General features: G+C 34.2%; 1 protein-coding gene and 1 pseudogene across 1 annotated transcript; one reads left to right on the plus strand and one right to left on the minus strand.

The window, feature by feature from the left end:
* LOC9315091 lies at positions 1 to 1510 on the plus strand (annotated as a pseudogene).
* Positions 1511 to 6830: 5320 nt separating this feature from the next.
* On the minus strand, positions 6831 to 9842 carry LOC110229567. Its single transcript, XM_021030155.1, has one exon. It carries the CDS (start codon positions 9823 to 9825, stop codon positions 7021 to 7023), a length of 2805 nt encoding a protein of 934 aa, XP_020885814.1. The 5' UTR covers positions 9826 to 9842; the 3' UTR covers positions 6831 to 7020.
* Between the last annotated feature and the right edge of the window lie 7640 nt (positions 9843 to 17482).

The raw sequence follows: 17482 nt of genomic DNA on the forward strand, positions 1-17482 counted from the left end.
TTTGGTCGGGATGTCCTCGAAACTATTCGATGAAGGAAGGATCATTCGCTGTGGTGGAGACGCTGCGTGAGGGAGGGAAATGGGTTCCAGTGTATGACGACGATGACTTCAGTTTGAAGTTGAAGTGGTCGAGACCGGCCAAGCTACGGTTGAGTGGAGGGTACCGGAATCTGCGGTAGCCGGAGTTTATATAAAGAGACATTATGGAGCTTCTTAGTCGTTGTTTGGATCCACTAGTAGCTTCTCTGGTTCTTCTTGCGCCTTTGTAGTTGTATGACATACTATTTATATACTACAATTTGACTAAACATATCACTGGATGGTGTATACTTTATGAAATAAAAAGAATAGAGATTTGAGTTATACATATGCTACACACAACAGATCTTCATTTCTTTTTATATCTAAACCTATTTTTGCTTTCTTCTTCAGATCTTGAAACATACTCAAAACAAAAGATACACTAGCTGCTCAAAAGTTTTGGCCAACTTCTTTCTTTCTGTGGTGGTGATTGTGAATAATAATGTCTATGGGGAAGAAACATCTTAACATCAATTCTCTGAATTACCAAAATCCACAAAGGGTGAAGAAAACGAAAAAGACAACAACCGCAAGAACAGTCTCTTCTTTGGATTATTTGATGACCCTGAATCTACAAGGTTGAGAAGTGGGAGTATGAAGAGAACAATACAGCGACATGGGAGATAGCTACCACAGAGTTTATGACGAACAAAATGATGATGTTGGTTATGATGGTGATGGCGATGATGATGAGGGATCAAGGATGGACATGAGAGTACTGATGGTATATGAGAGAGCTGTACGTGGGACAACTTCAGATACTGAAAAAGATGTTTCCAGGTGCTGCTAAAGAGTAAAGATGAGTTTCTTGGTTTCTTCAGCAATATCGGAGACGCTGTGTCCCAATTCAAACAAGATTCTCGTTCTCCTACAAAGTCAATGACTATGCAGAGGAGTCTCAGTGCTGGTTCGTCACGTGTCACCTCGAAAGGGGTTAAATTGGGTCCATCAGATCTAAGAGATGAAAGGTTTAAAGTTACAACGGTTAATGCTGGTGGTGCTGCCGGAGGAGGTAAAGGTGGGTCGGCGGCTGGTCAGGGCCAGACCAAGAAGCAGTCAGGATTTGTGACATGTGGTGGTGTGGCCATGGATGATCAAATCTTATGAAACAGTCACTCAGGGTTTATCATTACACAGGACATTACTATTTGCTAAATGGAATGAAATGTGAAAAGTGTGGTTAAGTCTTTTGAGTCAACTTGGGGATTCCTAGTTCTAAAGGTGGATTTCAATTTCTTTATTCTTTTCCTAGTTGGGTTTGTTTTATGTTTTAGTATTTATAGAGATGAAGTATCAGACTCAACCAAAGGTAGAAGAAACTAGGATCAACAAGAGCTTTGTTTATTTATTCTCTTTGGTGTTTGATTCTCATATTCTGTTATGTTCTTTCAATTAATAATAATAATAAAAAAAGAAGCTTTGTGTGTGATCCTTAAATGTAATCAAATGAATTTTAGTACACACCAAAAAAAAAACAAATGAATTTTTAGTTAAGGTCAATAACAGATGCAAACCAAACAACGACTAAATTAGTTGTGTTGCATCGCATTACCTATAATGTATTTACAACACTTACATGTAAAGAAGTTGACAAGATTTTGTGACTTCAGTGCATATTCCCTCTCTGTGCAGCCACAAAATGAAGACCATTAGAATCGGAGACGCAAAAAGAATCACATATAGGAGTGTCTCATTTGTCCCCATTGCCTCTCCTTCTTTTTCCTCCTGCGCTTTGTAATTCGTTTTATCTTTGACAAAGGCTACAAAGTAGTCCTGATAACCAGTGTTTCCCTCCATGAAGCTCGACCCCTTAACCTTCCGCCTCTCCATTGCCTACAAGTGTGTAAAGAAAAACCCTCACATTTTTAAGGGAAATTGTTTGCCAAAAACCAGAGGATATAATAAGTTATTAAGCCAACATTTTTTTTTTATCATTAGTCACACAATAAGCAAACAAAAAGAGTTGAATTGGCTCTTGTCCGATCATAGTCAGATAGCAAACTCAACTCATCTTGCTTGTTGTCATTTGTTGGTATAGTACTTTTGTGGGTGTTTGAGTTACCTGAAAACTGAACATCAACTGCCTCGCTTTCTTGCTCACTCTCGGATTCGGGTGGGATAGAAGCTTCTCATATATGCGCCTTGCTTTTTCTGCCCTGTCAGTCACTCCAAATGTAAGTTATTAGCGCACAAAAGCCACAATACTCAACAAGAATACCTTTTTTTTTTTTTTTTTTTTTGACATCACTCAACAAGACTACTTTTGAGGATATTTTAGAACATTCACAAATGAGCCATCAACTTGGTAGGTATAAACAGGGGATGCTTCAAGTATTTTGTGGTTTTCTTGGGGACTTTTGGAGCTTGATAGAGTTTTGGGAGTATGGTTTACAAATACAAATATATACGAGGCTATTACAAAGTCAAATACTCATGAAGAAATACTTGTCAGTTGTCACCCTGTAGTTGCATCAACCGAAATTATAAGGAGAGAAAAACTTACTTTCGAAGTGAATCCTGACAAATAGACCACTGCAAAGCCGCTAGTCCATGAAGCTCACTCTGCACAACTACACTCGTAACTAGTTAAGGTCACATCTGAAGCAGACTACTCTAGGTGATCTAGGTGGATCAATCGATTAAGATTTCGATAGAGTGACACCCAACAAAGCAATGTAAGTAATAATGCAAAATACTGCTAGGTAGATAATGAACAAGTGAGTTTTGATTAGACTAATGAAAGGTATTTATAATGTTTTGAGAATACTATAGGGTTTTGGGTGAGTGAGTTCCTAAAATCTTGCTGATCAACTACACAATATCTTCAAAATCTTTTATTTTTGGAATTGAGTAATTTCTTGCAAATCTCGAAAAGAAAGAAATATAGGAAAGATAATTATGAGTAATTAGTTGGGATGACAGCCAATGGTAGAGATTTTAGAAGGAAAGCGAGAGATTTTTGCCAACAATTTTTGAACGTAACATCTTTGATTTGGGAGAGATTTTTGGAATATGCTTATACCGAAATATACGTGTAATTATCTACATTAATGACAGGTTTTTTTAGATTTCCTTAAATGTCTTATCCAAGATCCGGATATAGTAAAACCGAGTAAAACTCGGATCTAAATTATTAAAAGCAAAAAACCCCTGCAAAAATATATATGTAGATTGTTATTTTGATTTTAAATTTATTGCAATTTAAATGGGCAATTGCCTATATTTAATCTGTTATTGTAAAAGAAAAATGACATAGCTTATTATTAGAATATTAAACAAATTTATTAACATAATATATATCTTATATATTAAAGGAGAAGTCCAAAGTGCTCACGTTCGCTCTCAGAATATGAGCAGTCGTTTTTGCCCCCCCCCCCCCTTTATTGAGATTAGATTAGTTAAATTTCCATTTTGTTAATAAATAAAAAAAATCGAAATTGTGAAAAAGGAAACATACCGTTTTCGTTTCTTCAACCCTAATTCGCTTATTGGGCTTATATTTTTACGAAAAAAGCCCGGTATAATTTACACCGTCATATGTAAAACCCTAAAACCTTATGCTGGAAATTCCTATAAATATATGATGCCTCCATTGAAAATCAAACATCACGGCTGGCTTTTTATGCATAGCAATTATGGTTTATAAATTCTTTTTTGTACTTCAAATTTGGTCCTTTCTATGATGCATCGTCGTCGTTTTTTTTTTTCTCTTTTTTATGTTATGGTCACTTGAAAAGTAAGATCTCAAAGATCTTTGCCAATTTGTGATGAGTTTTTCAGTTTCTTTATTCTCATTAGATAGTTTCGATATTATGATTTTTTTCATATAGCTACGATTCTTTTCATGAATCGAGTTTGTGTATTGTGTGTTTTATAAATTGGTGTTTATATGATAATACTGATTTGTTTCTTTTATTTTTTGAGTTGTATGTTCGTTTGATTGTGTCAAATAAATAACTTTTGGGTATCATCTAATCGTGTGTTTTAATTTTGTAGGTTAATCGTCACCGAAAGTATTGAAAAAGATGATGAAGAGTAAGAAAAATACCAAAACAAAAAGGTAAAGTAGTCTTTTAAGTTCATGTCTTTTTAGTTATGTTAGTGGATCGATCCTCATCTTTAATGGTGTTTGTGTATGAATTTGCAGGTTGGTGTTTATGGAAACATCATGAATTGGTGCATGAAATAAAAACAAAATATTTAATTAATAAAATCTCTAAAAAATATTAGGGTTTGTTTCATCTTGCGAAAATTTATTCTATTATCTAACTATATTTTCTATTTTATCATGAATTTATTTATTGCTTTTTTTTTGCTGCTATAAACCCTAGGATATACTCAAAACACAATAAATACGTTTTTAAATTCAGGGGCAAATCATGAGTCGTAACATGTGTCTTTTTTTGAACTCTTTCAGATTTTTTAGCTAAACATTATATATCTTATATATCCTATATATGTTCTCTATCTGCTTGGATGTTTCTCTGAATCGACTGATTCGAAATCGGGGTCAACCCAACTTTGAGGGGAAGATTAATCTGGCTCGTTTCGAACCGAGGCCCAAACTGATTGACTTGCATGTCCTTCATAGATTCATGCTCTACGCTACTCACTCGGTAACAAAATCTCCTCCTCTTTCTCTTAACTTCGGTCTGATTATGATCTATGATTATGTGAATCTTATTAATGTTTTTTTTTGGTATGAATCTTATTAATGTTCAAAATCTCTTTTTAATTTATTATTGATTTGCATCAATATGAATCTTTTTTATTCGGCAACTGATTCACCGGTAATTGCGTTGATACAATTATGGTTTATGGATTTTTATTGTGTTTTACATTATTGCATAATGAATTCGTTAATTTTCCAATTTTGGATTTGAATTCTCTTTAATGTGGTTTGGTTTAATTCCATGAATCGCCCTATCAGGTACTTCGAGGGAAAAGGGCTTGCACAAGTGTTTCTAGACAGAGAAAATAAACATTGAGATTTTTTGGAGTTTTGGTTTTATTATTTTAATCGTGGTGTGTTCTCTTTCTTTAGGAGGTTTTATTAGTCTTCATATATTATTTTCTATAAGACGTTTCAGTACTTTGATTTGAAAATCCAATATTGATAAACTATACTTACAATTTTATGTTATTCTAGATATTGTGATTACAAATTCAGTATATGTACGATTGGTAAACCTATATAATATCTTAAAGTAAGGTCGAGTGTCAAACCAATATAATATATTAGATTCCTGATCGGGTGTTAAACCAATAAAATGACTTATACATAATCGATTGGTGTATACTAACTTTGAATTAGGTTTTTAAATAATATATTGCGTTGGTTATTGTAATCTATTTAAATCATGTTAATTGACAATTATTTTTAACGATGTTTAGCTCTCATAAAATATGATTATATTATATTGTGATTAGTTATTAAAAAGGGAAATATGAAAATGTATATGAGAATTGTGTTTCGTTACCAATTGATGAAACCGTTATATAATACAGATTATCTTTATGGTATTTAAATATTTTTGGTATTCTTAACTTTTTCGATGGTAATCTTAAAGTGAAATTTTCAATTAAAAAAATAAAGAGTATTATTATATATCTTTAACATATATATAGCTAAAAAGAGATATCCAAAATAATGTTAAATTTAATTACATCTAGCGTATTATTATATAATTGTCAGATATATGTTTTTTTCAGATATATGTTACATACATTATAAAAAGTTTATACTCTATATATGAGATTACTTTTTGTATATATCGCGAAATAAATATATAAATAAATTATGATAATATGTTACTTTCCATAAAAGACACGTTTGGTATATTTTTTGAATAAATGTTTATTTCCCATTTATCGAAAGTGTTGAATTTGCATCAGTTTATAGAGATGACATGTATTATTTCCTAGATAAATGACAGAATATTTTTAAGTTTGTGGTTACATAATTAAATTTACTAATTAAACCAATATATACTAATATGGTATATTCTGTAAAAATGTTAGGTTGTTGTTTTACAAAAATGTTAAATTCAGGTAAGATTAAGACAATTGCACAATATGAAAGTGCTCACGTTCACTCTTCAATTTCTGCCCTCCTTTGAATGAAATTGCCTAATTTAATTCTTTTAAATAGTTTTTCTTCCGTTTTTATTAAAAAAAATTGCACTGAATATTACAAAAATGTTAAGATACCTGAACATATTCGGTGGGCTTATTTTCAAAAAAAAAAATATTGGCCCGGTATAATTTACACCATCATATGTAAAACCCTAAAACTCTATGTTACAAATCCCTATAAATATAGGATGTCCTTCATAAAACACAAACATCACAGTTTTTATTTTATGCATATTTGTTATAGTTTATAGTTTTGATTTGTACCATAAAGTTGGTCCTTTTTATGATGCATCATCTCATAGATCTTTGCCTATTGTTGATCGACCTCTTAAACGAGGATTATAGTTTAACCGATTACATGTGATATAAGATTGGAACTAATCCAACTTATGATCACTCAATGATCAAGAGATTCCAAGCTTAATCCCGCGGAAGGATGGAAACGACGTGGAGATAGAATGATTGACTCGCTTTAATCAATGGGTTAATCGTCTCACTCGATCAATGAACGAAAGAAGGTTGTTGAACTTATCAACAATCTTGATCCGCAGATTCAAATAGGCCTAAGAGACTCACTCACTTAAGACTAATGAATAAACGACAAAGACTCAAACTTTGACAAGAAGAAAATGTTCTTATTACTTTAATATGATCAAGGGTGAATAAAAATGTTACAAGTGACATGAGCTTTATAGGCTCGACCTCTAGGCATTTCTAACAGTCTAATAATTCAAAAAGGAAAGAAAATACACGATCAAATGAATGAGAAATATCAAAGGGATTGTCTTTGATATAATGTAGCCGTTAGGCTTGAATGCTTGGTCCAAAAAGGGAAACTCGTGGGCTTTTATATCTTGAAAGCTTCTGGATGATTCCATGGCTTATTAATCTTCTAATAACTCCCTTAAGTCGCACCAAATCAGAAGATAGCCGTTGGGGTTGGGCTTTGAATGCTCTCGGGTCCATATATGGTAACTCTTGGTGTATGATTAGGCAAGATTGAATCCACTTAATACAATGGCTGAGAATGAAGCTTGAGGTGATATTAGGAGCCTCTAGTTGTATTAGAAACTCTCCTGGACGCCAAAGTTTGGTTTGCAAGTGACTAAACCCGTCAGCTTCCAAATAAGGCAAGCCGAGAATCATCTGGTTTGGAAAATTAATATCTCCTAAACCAAAATCGGTTTTGACTTGATTCCAACTCGAAGAGCTCCTATGATGAGTCAAGAATGCAGAAACATTCACTTCGTAGCTTAAATCTTTCTTTTCGGGTCGGAATCCTCCAATTACTCCGTATATGTCCAAATCGGGTAAGCTGGGAATCACCCGACTTGTAAATGGAATAACTCCTTCGTGTGAACTCTTTTTTGGCTGATTCTTCTTCGAGGTGCTCGGTATTTGAGCTGAGAATGCATTCCAAGTGTTCGCTGGGCAGGATGAATTGATCTTGGACTTCGTCTGGACTGAACAAGGCTCAGGGGTCTTCTCGGGTAGGCTGAATTGGCTTTGGCCTGAAGTTTTGGATAAAACTTGGTTAAAAATCCCACTTGGCTGCTCCTGGGTTGTTGCTTCTCGCCCATAATCTTCTCCATGGTTGGTTCTTGGGTTGATGACCGCATCATACCCTCCCTCTTCAAGAAGTTTTGTCCTCAAAACTTGATCTCCTACACATAGATAAGTCAAGTTAGTCCATTGAAGTATATGAGGGTGTAGAAGCTTACCTCGGATCGGTTCAAGTGGTTTTTCATCGGGTGGCTTCTCCTTGATCTGAACGGTTTCATTGAAATTATCATCCCCATTGGCAGCTCGTTTGATAAGTAAAGGCGTGTACTCTTCACGATTTTTGTTTTGGTCCATGAATTCCTTACTTTTCAATGAATCGCCTTTGTGGTCATCCTTTGTACCTGTAATAACTTCAACACTTTTGACAAGAGACAAGTGTGTTAAAACAGTCATGGAAGCATGTAAATCGAATTGACAATTTTTGAATTGCTCCTTTTCACTTCTCGGAATTGAAACAATTTCTTGTTTCACCTCAGCATCTAAAGACTCTTGTTCAACATTGGACTTAGGTAATTGCAGCACATATTCAAAGTTCTTATCCAATTTAAGAAAAGTATCACTATAACTTACAGTGAGAGATTCCGTGATAGGTTTGGCATTTACTTGTGGCTCACGGTTCAGACTTGGTGTGACTGGTTTTGTTTTTGCTTCATCTCTCATTGTGGGACATAAATTTGCTGTGTGTCCTTTCTTTCTGCACCTATAACAAGTTAGTCTTTTGAAATCTTTAGGTACAAGAAACTTACCTTGATTTCCAATCATATTGGAGTTTGTTTCTTGCTTTAGAGTAGGTGTTTTGCCCTGTTGAATCGTAATGACAGATTGATGTGGTGCTTGTGAATCTAAATCACAACATGTAGTCTCTTGGCTTATCAACACAGCCGTTTTCTCCATAGTACGACTTGAACCTGCATCAACACCTTTTGGCAAAGACAAGTGTGATATGACAGAATTGGGAGTTTTAATTTTTGGTGTCAACATATCAATTAATTTGGAAAACATCTCGTCTATACTTTGTGACGTTTTATCTACTTGTTTTGGAGGGCAATTGGCAGCAAAATGTCCTCTCTTATGACATTTATAGCAGGTAGGATTTTTCAAGACTGAGTTAGAGGACTTACCTCGATTCACTTTTCCTTGTAGTTCATGTAAGAGTGTTCCGGGTGAATCTTGTTGAACCTCTTTTACTTGAACAAACTGCTCAGCCTTTATTGGAGTCTCCCGGGTGCATGAAGACGCTCTCCTTGGCTCATGGTTGTGTGCATTCATTGGCTGAAAGATAGGCTGCAGTTTTGGTGTAGTCACCACTTTCTTTGGCGTTTCCATGTATAAGGGCTTGGTGGTGCGAATACGGGGCTGGTACTTCTTTGTAAACTCTCTATACATTCTGGATTTGAGAGTTCCCCAATCAAGAACAGCTTTGGTAGTGTAGTAAGTAGCAGCATCCTCTCTTAACCACCATTCATATGCATCTCCTTTAAGTTTACTAAGGGCATAGTACAGCTTTTCTTCTTTAGGTATGTTGTTTGAGCGCAACCACTGCTTCATGTTGGTCTCCCATCTCAAATACACCTCAGGGTCTTTACTGGTTCCTGTAAAGATTAAGGAATTAGATGTGTAATCACACACCTTGTTAGATCGCTTCTTTGGGCTGGCTGATGAGGTGCGAGTATGCACTTGGTATGAGGCAACTCCGTGGTGGCTAGAATTCTCTTTGCGCTTGGGAGAACGGTACTGGTATCCTACATAAGAATCTCCTTCACGTTCATACTCATCTTCATAAACATAAGGATTCGGTTGAATCCAAGTTGTTGTTGCGGTTTGAGGCTCGGTATGGTGCTGGCTTGTAGGGAAACGGTCTGGTGGCTCTGGTTCATGCTCTTCACCTCCTGGTTCTTCCTCATACTCAGAGCTGGCGTAGTCATCTCCATACCATGGTTGAACTCCATAGTCACCATCTTCTCCAACTAGGTTTTGGTCTCCTCCATGGCTTGAATCGGATTCATAAGAGTAAAAGTTTTCCTTTGCCATATAATAGGACGTCATGACTCTCTTTTTCTCCTAGGAATATCTCGTAACACAAGACAGAAGAAGAGGAATCAAAACGTAATCAATTGAAGGAGAAAAAAGAATTTTGCAAATAACAAAAATAAGGAAACAATGAAAAGGGAATATTCTTATTTTCTTTTTCTTTTTAATTATGACAACTCAAATTGAAAACAGAAACAATAATATCAAATTTTTAATTTTTATTTTCAGAGTTTATAAAAATAAATTTCAGAAATTAATTAAAAATAACAAAATACGAATTTTTTTTTTTGGCTTTTCTTTTGATAAAACAAAATAAACAGCAAAACTCAAAAAAAAAAAAAAAAAAAAAAAAGATAAAGTGAAACGAATTCACCTGGGTTATAGGAGCTTTTAGCTCTGATACCAAATGATAAAAGATTGGAACTAATCCAACTTATGATCACTCAATGATCAAGAGATTCCAAGCTTAATCCCGCGGAAGGATGGAAACGACGTGGAGATAGAATGATTGACTCGCTCAATCAATGGGTTAATCGACTCACTCGATCAATGAACGAAAGAAGGTTGTTGAACTTATCAACAATCTTGATCCGCAGATTCAAATAGGCCTAAGAGACTCACTCACTTAAGACTAATGAATAAACGACAAAGACTCAAACTTTGACAAGAAGAAAATGTTCTTATTACTTTAATATGATCAAGGGTGAATAAAAATGTTACAAGTGACATGAGCTTTATAGGCTCGACCTCTAGGCATTTCTAACCGTCTAATAATTCAAAAAGGAAAGAAAATACACGATCAAATGAATGAGAAATATCAAAGGGATTGTCTTTGATATAATGTAGCCGTTAGGCTTGAATGCTTGGTCCAAAAAGGGAAACTCGTGGGCTTTTATATCTTGAAAGCTTCTGGATGATTCCATGGCTTATTAATCTTCTAATAACTCCCTTAAGTCGCACCAAATCAGAAGATAGCCGTTGGGGTTGGGCTTTGAATGCTCTCGGGTCCATATATGGTAACTCTTGGTGTATGATTAGGCAAGATTGAATCCACTTAATACAATGGCTGAGAATGAAGCTTGAGGTGATATTAGGAGCCTCTAGTTGTATTAGAAACTCTCCTGGACGCCAAAGTTTGGTTTGCAAGTGACTAAACCCGTCAGCTTCCAAATAAGGCAAGCCGAGAATCATCTGGTTTGGAAAATTAATATCTCCTAAACCAAAATCGGTTTTGACTTGATTCCAACTCGAAGAGCTCCTATGATGAGTCAAGAATGCAGAAACATTCACTTCGTAGCTTAAATCTTTCTTTTCGGGTCGGAATCCTCCAATTACTCCGTATATGTCCAAATCGGGTAAGCTGGGAATCACCCGACTTGTAAATGGAATAACTCCTTCGTGTGAACTCTTTTTTGGCTGATTCTTCTTCGAGGTGCTCGGTATTTGAGCTGAGAATGCATTCCAAGTGTTCGCTGGGCAGGATGAATTGATCTTGGACTTCGTCTGGACTGAACAAGGCTCAGGGGTCTTCTCGGGTAGGCTGAATTGGCTTTGGCCTGAAGTTTTGGATAAAACTTGGTTAAAAATCCCACTTGGCTGCTCCTGGGTTGTTGCTTCTCGCCCATAATCTTCTCCATGGTTGGTTCTTGGGTTGATGACCGCATCAACATGTTTTGATTTTCATAATTGGTTTGTTTTATGTGTGTCTATTATGTTAGTAATTATCACTTTTTTTCTTCAGATCTGGTACATGCATAAACAATTTGGATCGTGGAATTACAAACAAAACTCGAATGAAACTAAGGTATTTCTCTAATTCGATTTCCTATACACTTCTCAAAAATAATAATTTGTTTATATTGTTTTTTTTTTCTTTTGTCCCACGAAAATAATTACCCTAATAAAAAGATTAATTAATTATGTCAATGGATGTGTTCGGGTACGATCTAAAATTATCAGATTTTTATAATTTCTTTTTCTTTCGTCTATTTTTTTTTATAATTTAGATATGATTTTAACTAATATTAGATTTTATTGTTTTGAAGGATATGTACAAAATAGTGGACATTGTTGTATCGTTCCTAAAATCGGTCATCGTTCCTAAGATCATGCATGATTGTTCCATCGTTGCTTCATAGTCTTTCTTCAATTATCGTTCGATCGAAATTTCTCACGAGCGTAAACATGATTTGGAATCTGGCGAGAAAGAGGAGAAGCAAAAGGGAAGAAACAAAAGAAAACATGCCTAACCATTCATCAATATGGGTGGAAGACATTGAGAGAATAGGGTTTCAGAATATTATTAGGGTTTCTGATGAGAACGTGATACAAAGATGAAAGATATATATAGGATTAATATATATTATAATAATTATAAGTAACGTTTGATTTTTTATTTTTTTTAAATCCAACCGCTACCGCCCGCAACCGCAAATGCTTGCGGGAAGGAGCTTTTGAAATTCAGCGATTTCGAGCGGTTTGAAGCGGTACGGAGCGATTTCTATGATTGGTACCAACCGCTAACAACCGCAACCGACCGCTAGCAACCGCTAGGAGGGTGCTAGCGGGAGAACCAATCAAGCCCTAAGTAGCTATACATTGACAATCTACTATACATTTTTGCAGCAGTTTTTGGGGTCCCCAATCGGGTCGGATTTTTTGATTTTGACCCGGAAACAAGTCTCTCGGATCTTACCTTAATTATGATTTTGACCCGAAATCTCTCAATCGAATCCTACCATATTTGATGCTCCCTACATTCAAGGCAAAAAGCATTTAGTTTCTCATAATTGAAAGATATGGAGAATATATATAGTTATAACAAATTGATCCAAATCGTTTCCTAAATAGGTGCTAATGAATTAAGTGCAAAACATTTTTCTTTCCTAAATAAAATGAGCTATAAAAATTTTGGAATCAATCAACCTTAAATACTTGGAAATGTCTCATATAAAAACGATTTTAACGATAATATCCTAAATTGGTTAAGAGTATATGACGATTTAAAGATTTTGAAAGATATTCAAACCTTGCTAATCAAGATTATGTTTATTCTCTAACCCAAAACCCTACTAACCTATCAAAACTCTATATATAATAGCTCATTTCTCCTACCTCTAAACACAAACACCAATACAATTCCGATCTCTAGCTTAAGGTCAAAAACCTTACCAACACCAATGGCCACATCCTTTGCTTTCTCTGTATATGCACTACCTCTGCATATTTTAGATCCACAACTGAAGCTGACTGAATCTGGTACACTGTCTTTCACTCCAACGGCCACAGTTTCAAAGCATTTGATGTGGTCCATCAACATACATTGATATATAACCTCAGAAGCTTCTTTCTGAATTTTTCCTTTTGTGTCTTCCACACCTCTAAGCTGATACCTAGCTGCAAACTATATAGTGGTATGTGGTTAATAACCATTTTCATGAATCTAACAACATTCTTAACATATAATCCTATATAACCAAAACTTGATTCTACAAACAATCTCTTTCTTACCTACACGGGTTTTGATAGTATATTGTCTTTATCATTGACAAACCCTTCAACAAGCTTTCATATTGTTTCCCGAAGTTCTTTCTCTGTCAAACCACAAGTGGCTGCATCAATCGATTCATAAGTTATGTTTTTTCCTGTATGACCAAACTGTAGAAATTGGTTTCACAATCGAATCGTAATTCGGAATAAAGACATGCAAAATGAAATCGTCTTTAAAAATAAACCTGTGTACAAACAACAAATCTTTGTTTGGAAATCAAATAATTCGATACGATTGAAATTCTCTTACCTATTGATTCAACTTTGAACATGTTCTTCGGAACCGATTATAATCCTTGAATAGGAAATCATGTAGAATGGAATCGAATTGGAATTTGATCGGCGAGACACCAAGCCTGTTGTCGATTTTGAGTTTTACATATTTTTGTGTTTTTTTTGTTTCTCAGGAAACCATCAATTTCTTTTCTTTTCCAATTTTTCGTTTCCCTTTAATTTTTTTCTGAAATAATATGCACACAAAATATCTATTCAGTTTGGGTTTTGTTCTCTTGGCATATTTGGGCTTGCCTTTTGTTTATTGGGCTTGAAATGATTTATTGTTTGTTTTGTGTGTTTTAGTTATAATAAAATGATGCAACAAAAGAAAATTACATTATTAACACACATATACAACACAATCTACAATTATGCTAACAAATATATTTGATGCAACAATCAATTTATAAATAAAAACATTGATTTTAAACTATAGATATATAAATAATCGTACCATTTAGTACAAATACTTGGTTATTTTTAGATATAATACTATGCTAAGTTTAACGATGAATATAATTTTAATCCCTTTAAATTAAATTTACTTAATTTTGTACTTTTTAATAGTAAAGTAAATACATTTAGCTTAATCGTATAAATATTTAACTATATCAAAGCCAAATAATAATACACTTATAATATCCCAAACTTACACCTTATTACAAACCAAACACAATCAATCATAAGTTTATAAACAAAAAATACTAAATCAAATATATACAACAAAATCATCAGTAAATAAACAAAAAAAGTAAGAAAATTATTTACCCCGCGGTGTACCGCATGTCATATCATCATATTTAGATTCTATAAAAATATAATATTAATATAATATTTGAACTCTATAAAAATTAAACTTATATATTATGAGAACCATTTGAAAGCAAACTTTTAAATTGATTCGAATTATATATCTTTAAAATAAAGTACTATTAAAAAGAAAATAACAAAATGATATTTAATTTCACGGGACGGGGTTATATGGTGGGATGGGTTTGGATCTATATTAATACGAGACAGTATACCACGGGTGAAATCCTAGAATTAAGAATCAAAATACAATTATACAATTTTCAACACTAAACAAAACAAACGATATTACCAAAACAAATACAACCTATAATTTAAATTATTTTGTAACAAAAAAATTAACCCGCGGTGTACCGCGGGTCATATCCTAGTAGTGATACAAAAATATAGTGTTTATTACTAACATTAACACATTTTTAGGTTTGTGGAGTTGTGGCTGAGTCTAACTGACCAACTATAAGTAGTTCCAGCAGCTGCGAGTGACGACGACACCTTTTCCTGTGGAAAAAAAACAATAATATATGAAAGATTGTATTTTGAAGAATTGTATTTAGAATAAGAGATAGTACTATACCTCAATAACATGAATCTTAGAATGTAAAGAACTGAACTTGTTCTGACACAATATCTTCAAATCTGATATTGCTCCAGAAAGTGACGTGCGAGTAGAATTGAAGTTGTTCAGAGACCATTCCTTGAGATCTGACACAGCATTTTCTATGTTTATCTCTGAGTGGTTTTGAAGTTCCCATACAGTTCCTTGTAACTTTCCATCCATTTCCTGCATCATTTTTGCTAAAAGTTGAGGACCCTTCTCATCACTCTCTTGACCCTTCTCATCACTCCCTTGACCCTCCTCATCACCACTCTCTATCTGTGTAGGTTCCGACTGTTGAAGGGACTCATGAAGATAAGAGGAGAAGGGATTGTTATTCTTATTGCGTTTTCTGGATTTTCTGGTTTCTGAGATAACTTGCTTTCTGGCCTCTCTTTTAGCATGTCTTCTACCTTTTTTTTTAGATTCCGCCGACCTGTTTCCGTTAGAATTGAAGGCTCTTCTAAAGGAAAATTTTTAGGCACGTTCTCATCTATGCTCTGTGTAGATATAAAGTCCATTTCATGAACTATCTTCTACAAGGAATCAACAACAGAATCACTTAGTTTCATTTATTTTTTTATCGGACGCATATTTTGCACTGGATGTCTCCAATCCTCAAGCGTACAACGAGCGAAGGCCTCATTGTACTCGATGTTGTCTTCTTCCTCTTCTTCTTCCTCCCAAGCAGCTCCATCTCTCAAAGAAGCTCCATCTTCATCCCAGTATCCATCATCCTTTGAATAGGATTATCAAGCTCAGAGTTTTCATTGGAGGTGATGACAACTACCAGATGATTTTGAGGCACGTTCTCTTTAGAAGCTACCTCCTGCTTTGCTGCTAGCTTGTTACACTTCTTTCTCGCCTTATTCTTCATATTTCTTATGGTTCTTGCACTCAGCTCTTGTGAGGACTCTTGCTGCTTCTTGTCTTGTGGTTCACTCATCCTGATGATGCAGAGGCTTGCTCATCCTGGTCTTGTTGACCTCAGTGCCGGTTATTGGCATGTGCAAGTGGTGCATTTGCACCGGGTCCAACAAATTTAAGGTCCAAATTCATAGTTTTTCTATTATTTAACTATTTAATTATGCTGAAATTTTATAAAATATCTATATGTAAAGGTCCCAAAATTCTATTTTAAAAGGTAATATTGAGGCCCAAAATTAATAAACAAAAATAACATGTCCAAATAGCTATAAAATACAAAATAATTTATGAAATATAACTTTTTGTAAATATATATATATATATATATATATATATATATATATATATATATATATATAAATTTTTTATTAAAGATAGGATTTTTTTTGTATGGCACCGAGTCTTACCGATGAGTGAGCCGGGCCTGGTTGACCTCCTGATATAAATCTCAGTATATCGGCTTTATCGTCGCTTAGTTTCACATCTTGTTCCACATCTCATACTGTAAAACCCAAATTCATGTACAAGTTGCACCAAATTCTGTAGTGCTTGTTTCTCCATGTCTGACAAAATTGAGATCAAACAAATATGAACAAATAAACAATTGAAACTATTATGAGAAACTCATGTCAAATCTCCCAAAATTCGCAATGGATTACCATAAACAACAATCAACTATAAATTAATATATAGAAAATTCAGATTATCAGAAAATTCATAAATCTAAATCGAAGATTATCAGAAATTGGATTATCGCTAAGTATAAACTAAACCTAAACTAGAAAACTCTTAAAACCATGAATAAGCTAATGGATTATGAGGAATCGCAATCGATTATCAAAAATCCAAATCGATTATCAGAATACATACTTGTCCTCTTAAAGATGATAATCGATGAGGAGCAGATAGAACTGCTTTAAGCAAATCCTCCTCTCTAAGCCACAAAACAAACTACAGAGACAGAGACGAAGGAGAGAAGAAAAAGTAAAATGATGGATCTAAAGAAAAAGTAATTGATCGGAGAAGAGAATGAGCAAAACTAGTGCTTCAAGCTACAGAGTTTGCGTTTGCCGCTATCATTTTTTTTCGAATTGTCACTAGACAACAAAATCAGTTACTACCTTGCTTTTATGGGCTTTTAAGCCCATTGACAAAAATACGACGCCGTTTAATTGGTATTTTTTTAGTCTCACTTCTTTCGTTGACGTTACTTGATACAATTTAAAAGAAAAAAAAAAAGAAGAAGGAGAAACTAGTTCACCAAAACATTTGAAATTTATTTTAAATATATTAATTACTAATTTCACCAAAAAAATCATGGAATTTCTCACTTTTTTTTTGAGTTAAGCACAAAGATCTCACCAGGTAAATGGGGTTTTGAGAGAAGAGAAGAGTTTTCATGAAGAGGAGCAAAGTAAATCTGACTTTTGTACATCTCCTTTTGTGTCTCGAATCTCTCATTCTGCTTTCAGTTGAGAACTGAGAAGAACAAAACCAAAAAAAAAAAACTCAGAA

Source organism: Arabidopsis lyrata (genome assembly GCF_000004255.2).
Source record: "Arabidopsis lyrata subsp. lyrata unplaced genomic scaffold ARALYscaffold_4, whole genome shotgun sequence".
NCBI lineage: Eukaryota > Viridiplantae > Streptophyta > Magnoliopsida > Brassicales > Brassicaceae > Arabidopsis > Arabidopsis lyrata.

Coding starts and splice junctions, on each gene's coding strand:
- LOC110229567 (XM_021030155.1), bottom strand. CDS start 9,825: ATGACGTCCTATTATATGGCAAAGGAAAACTTTTACTCTTATGAATCC.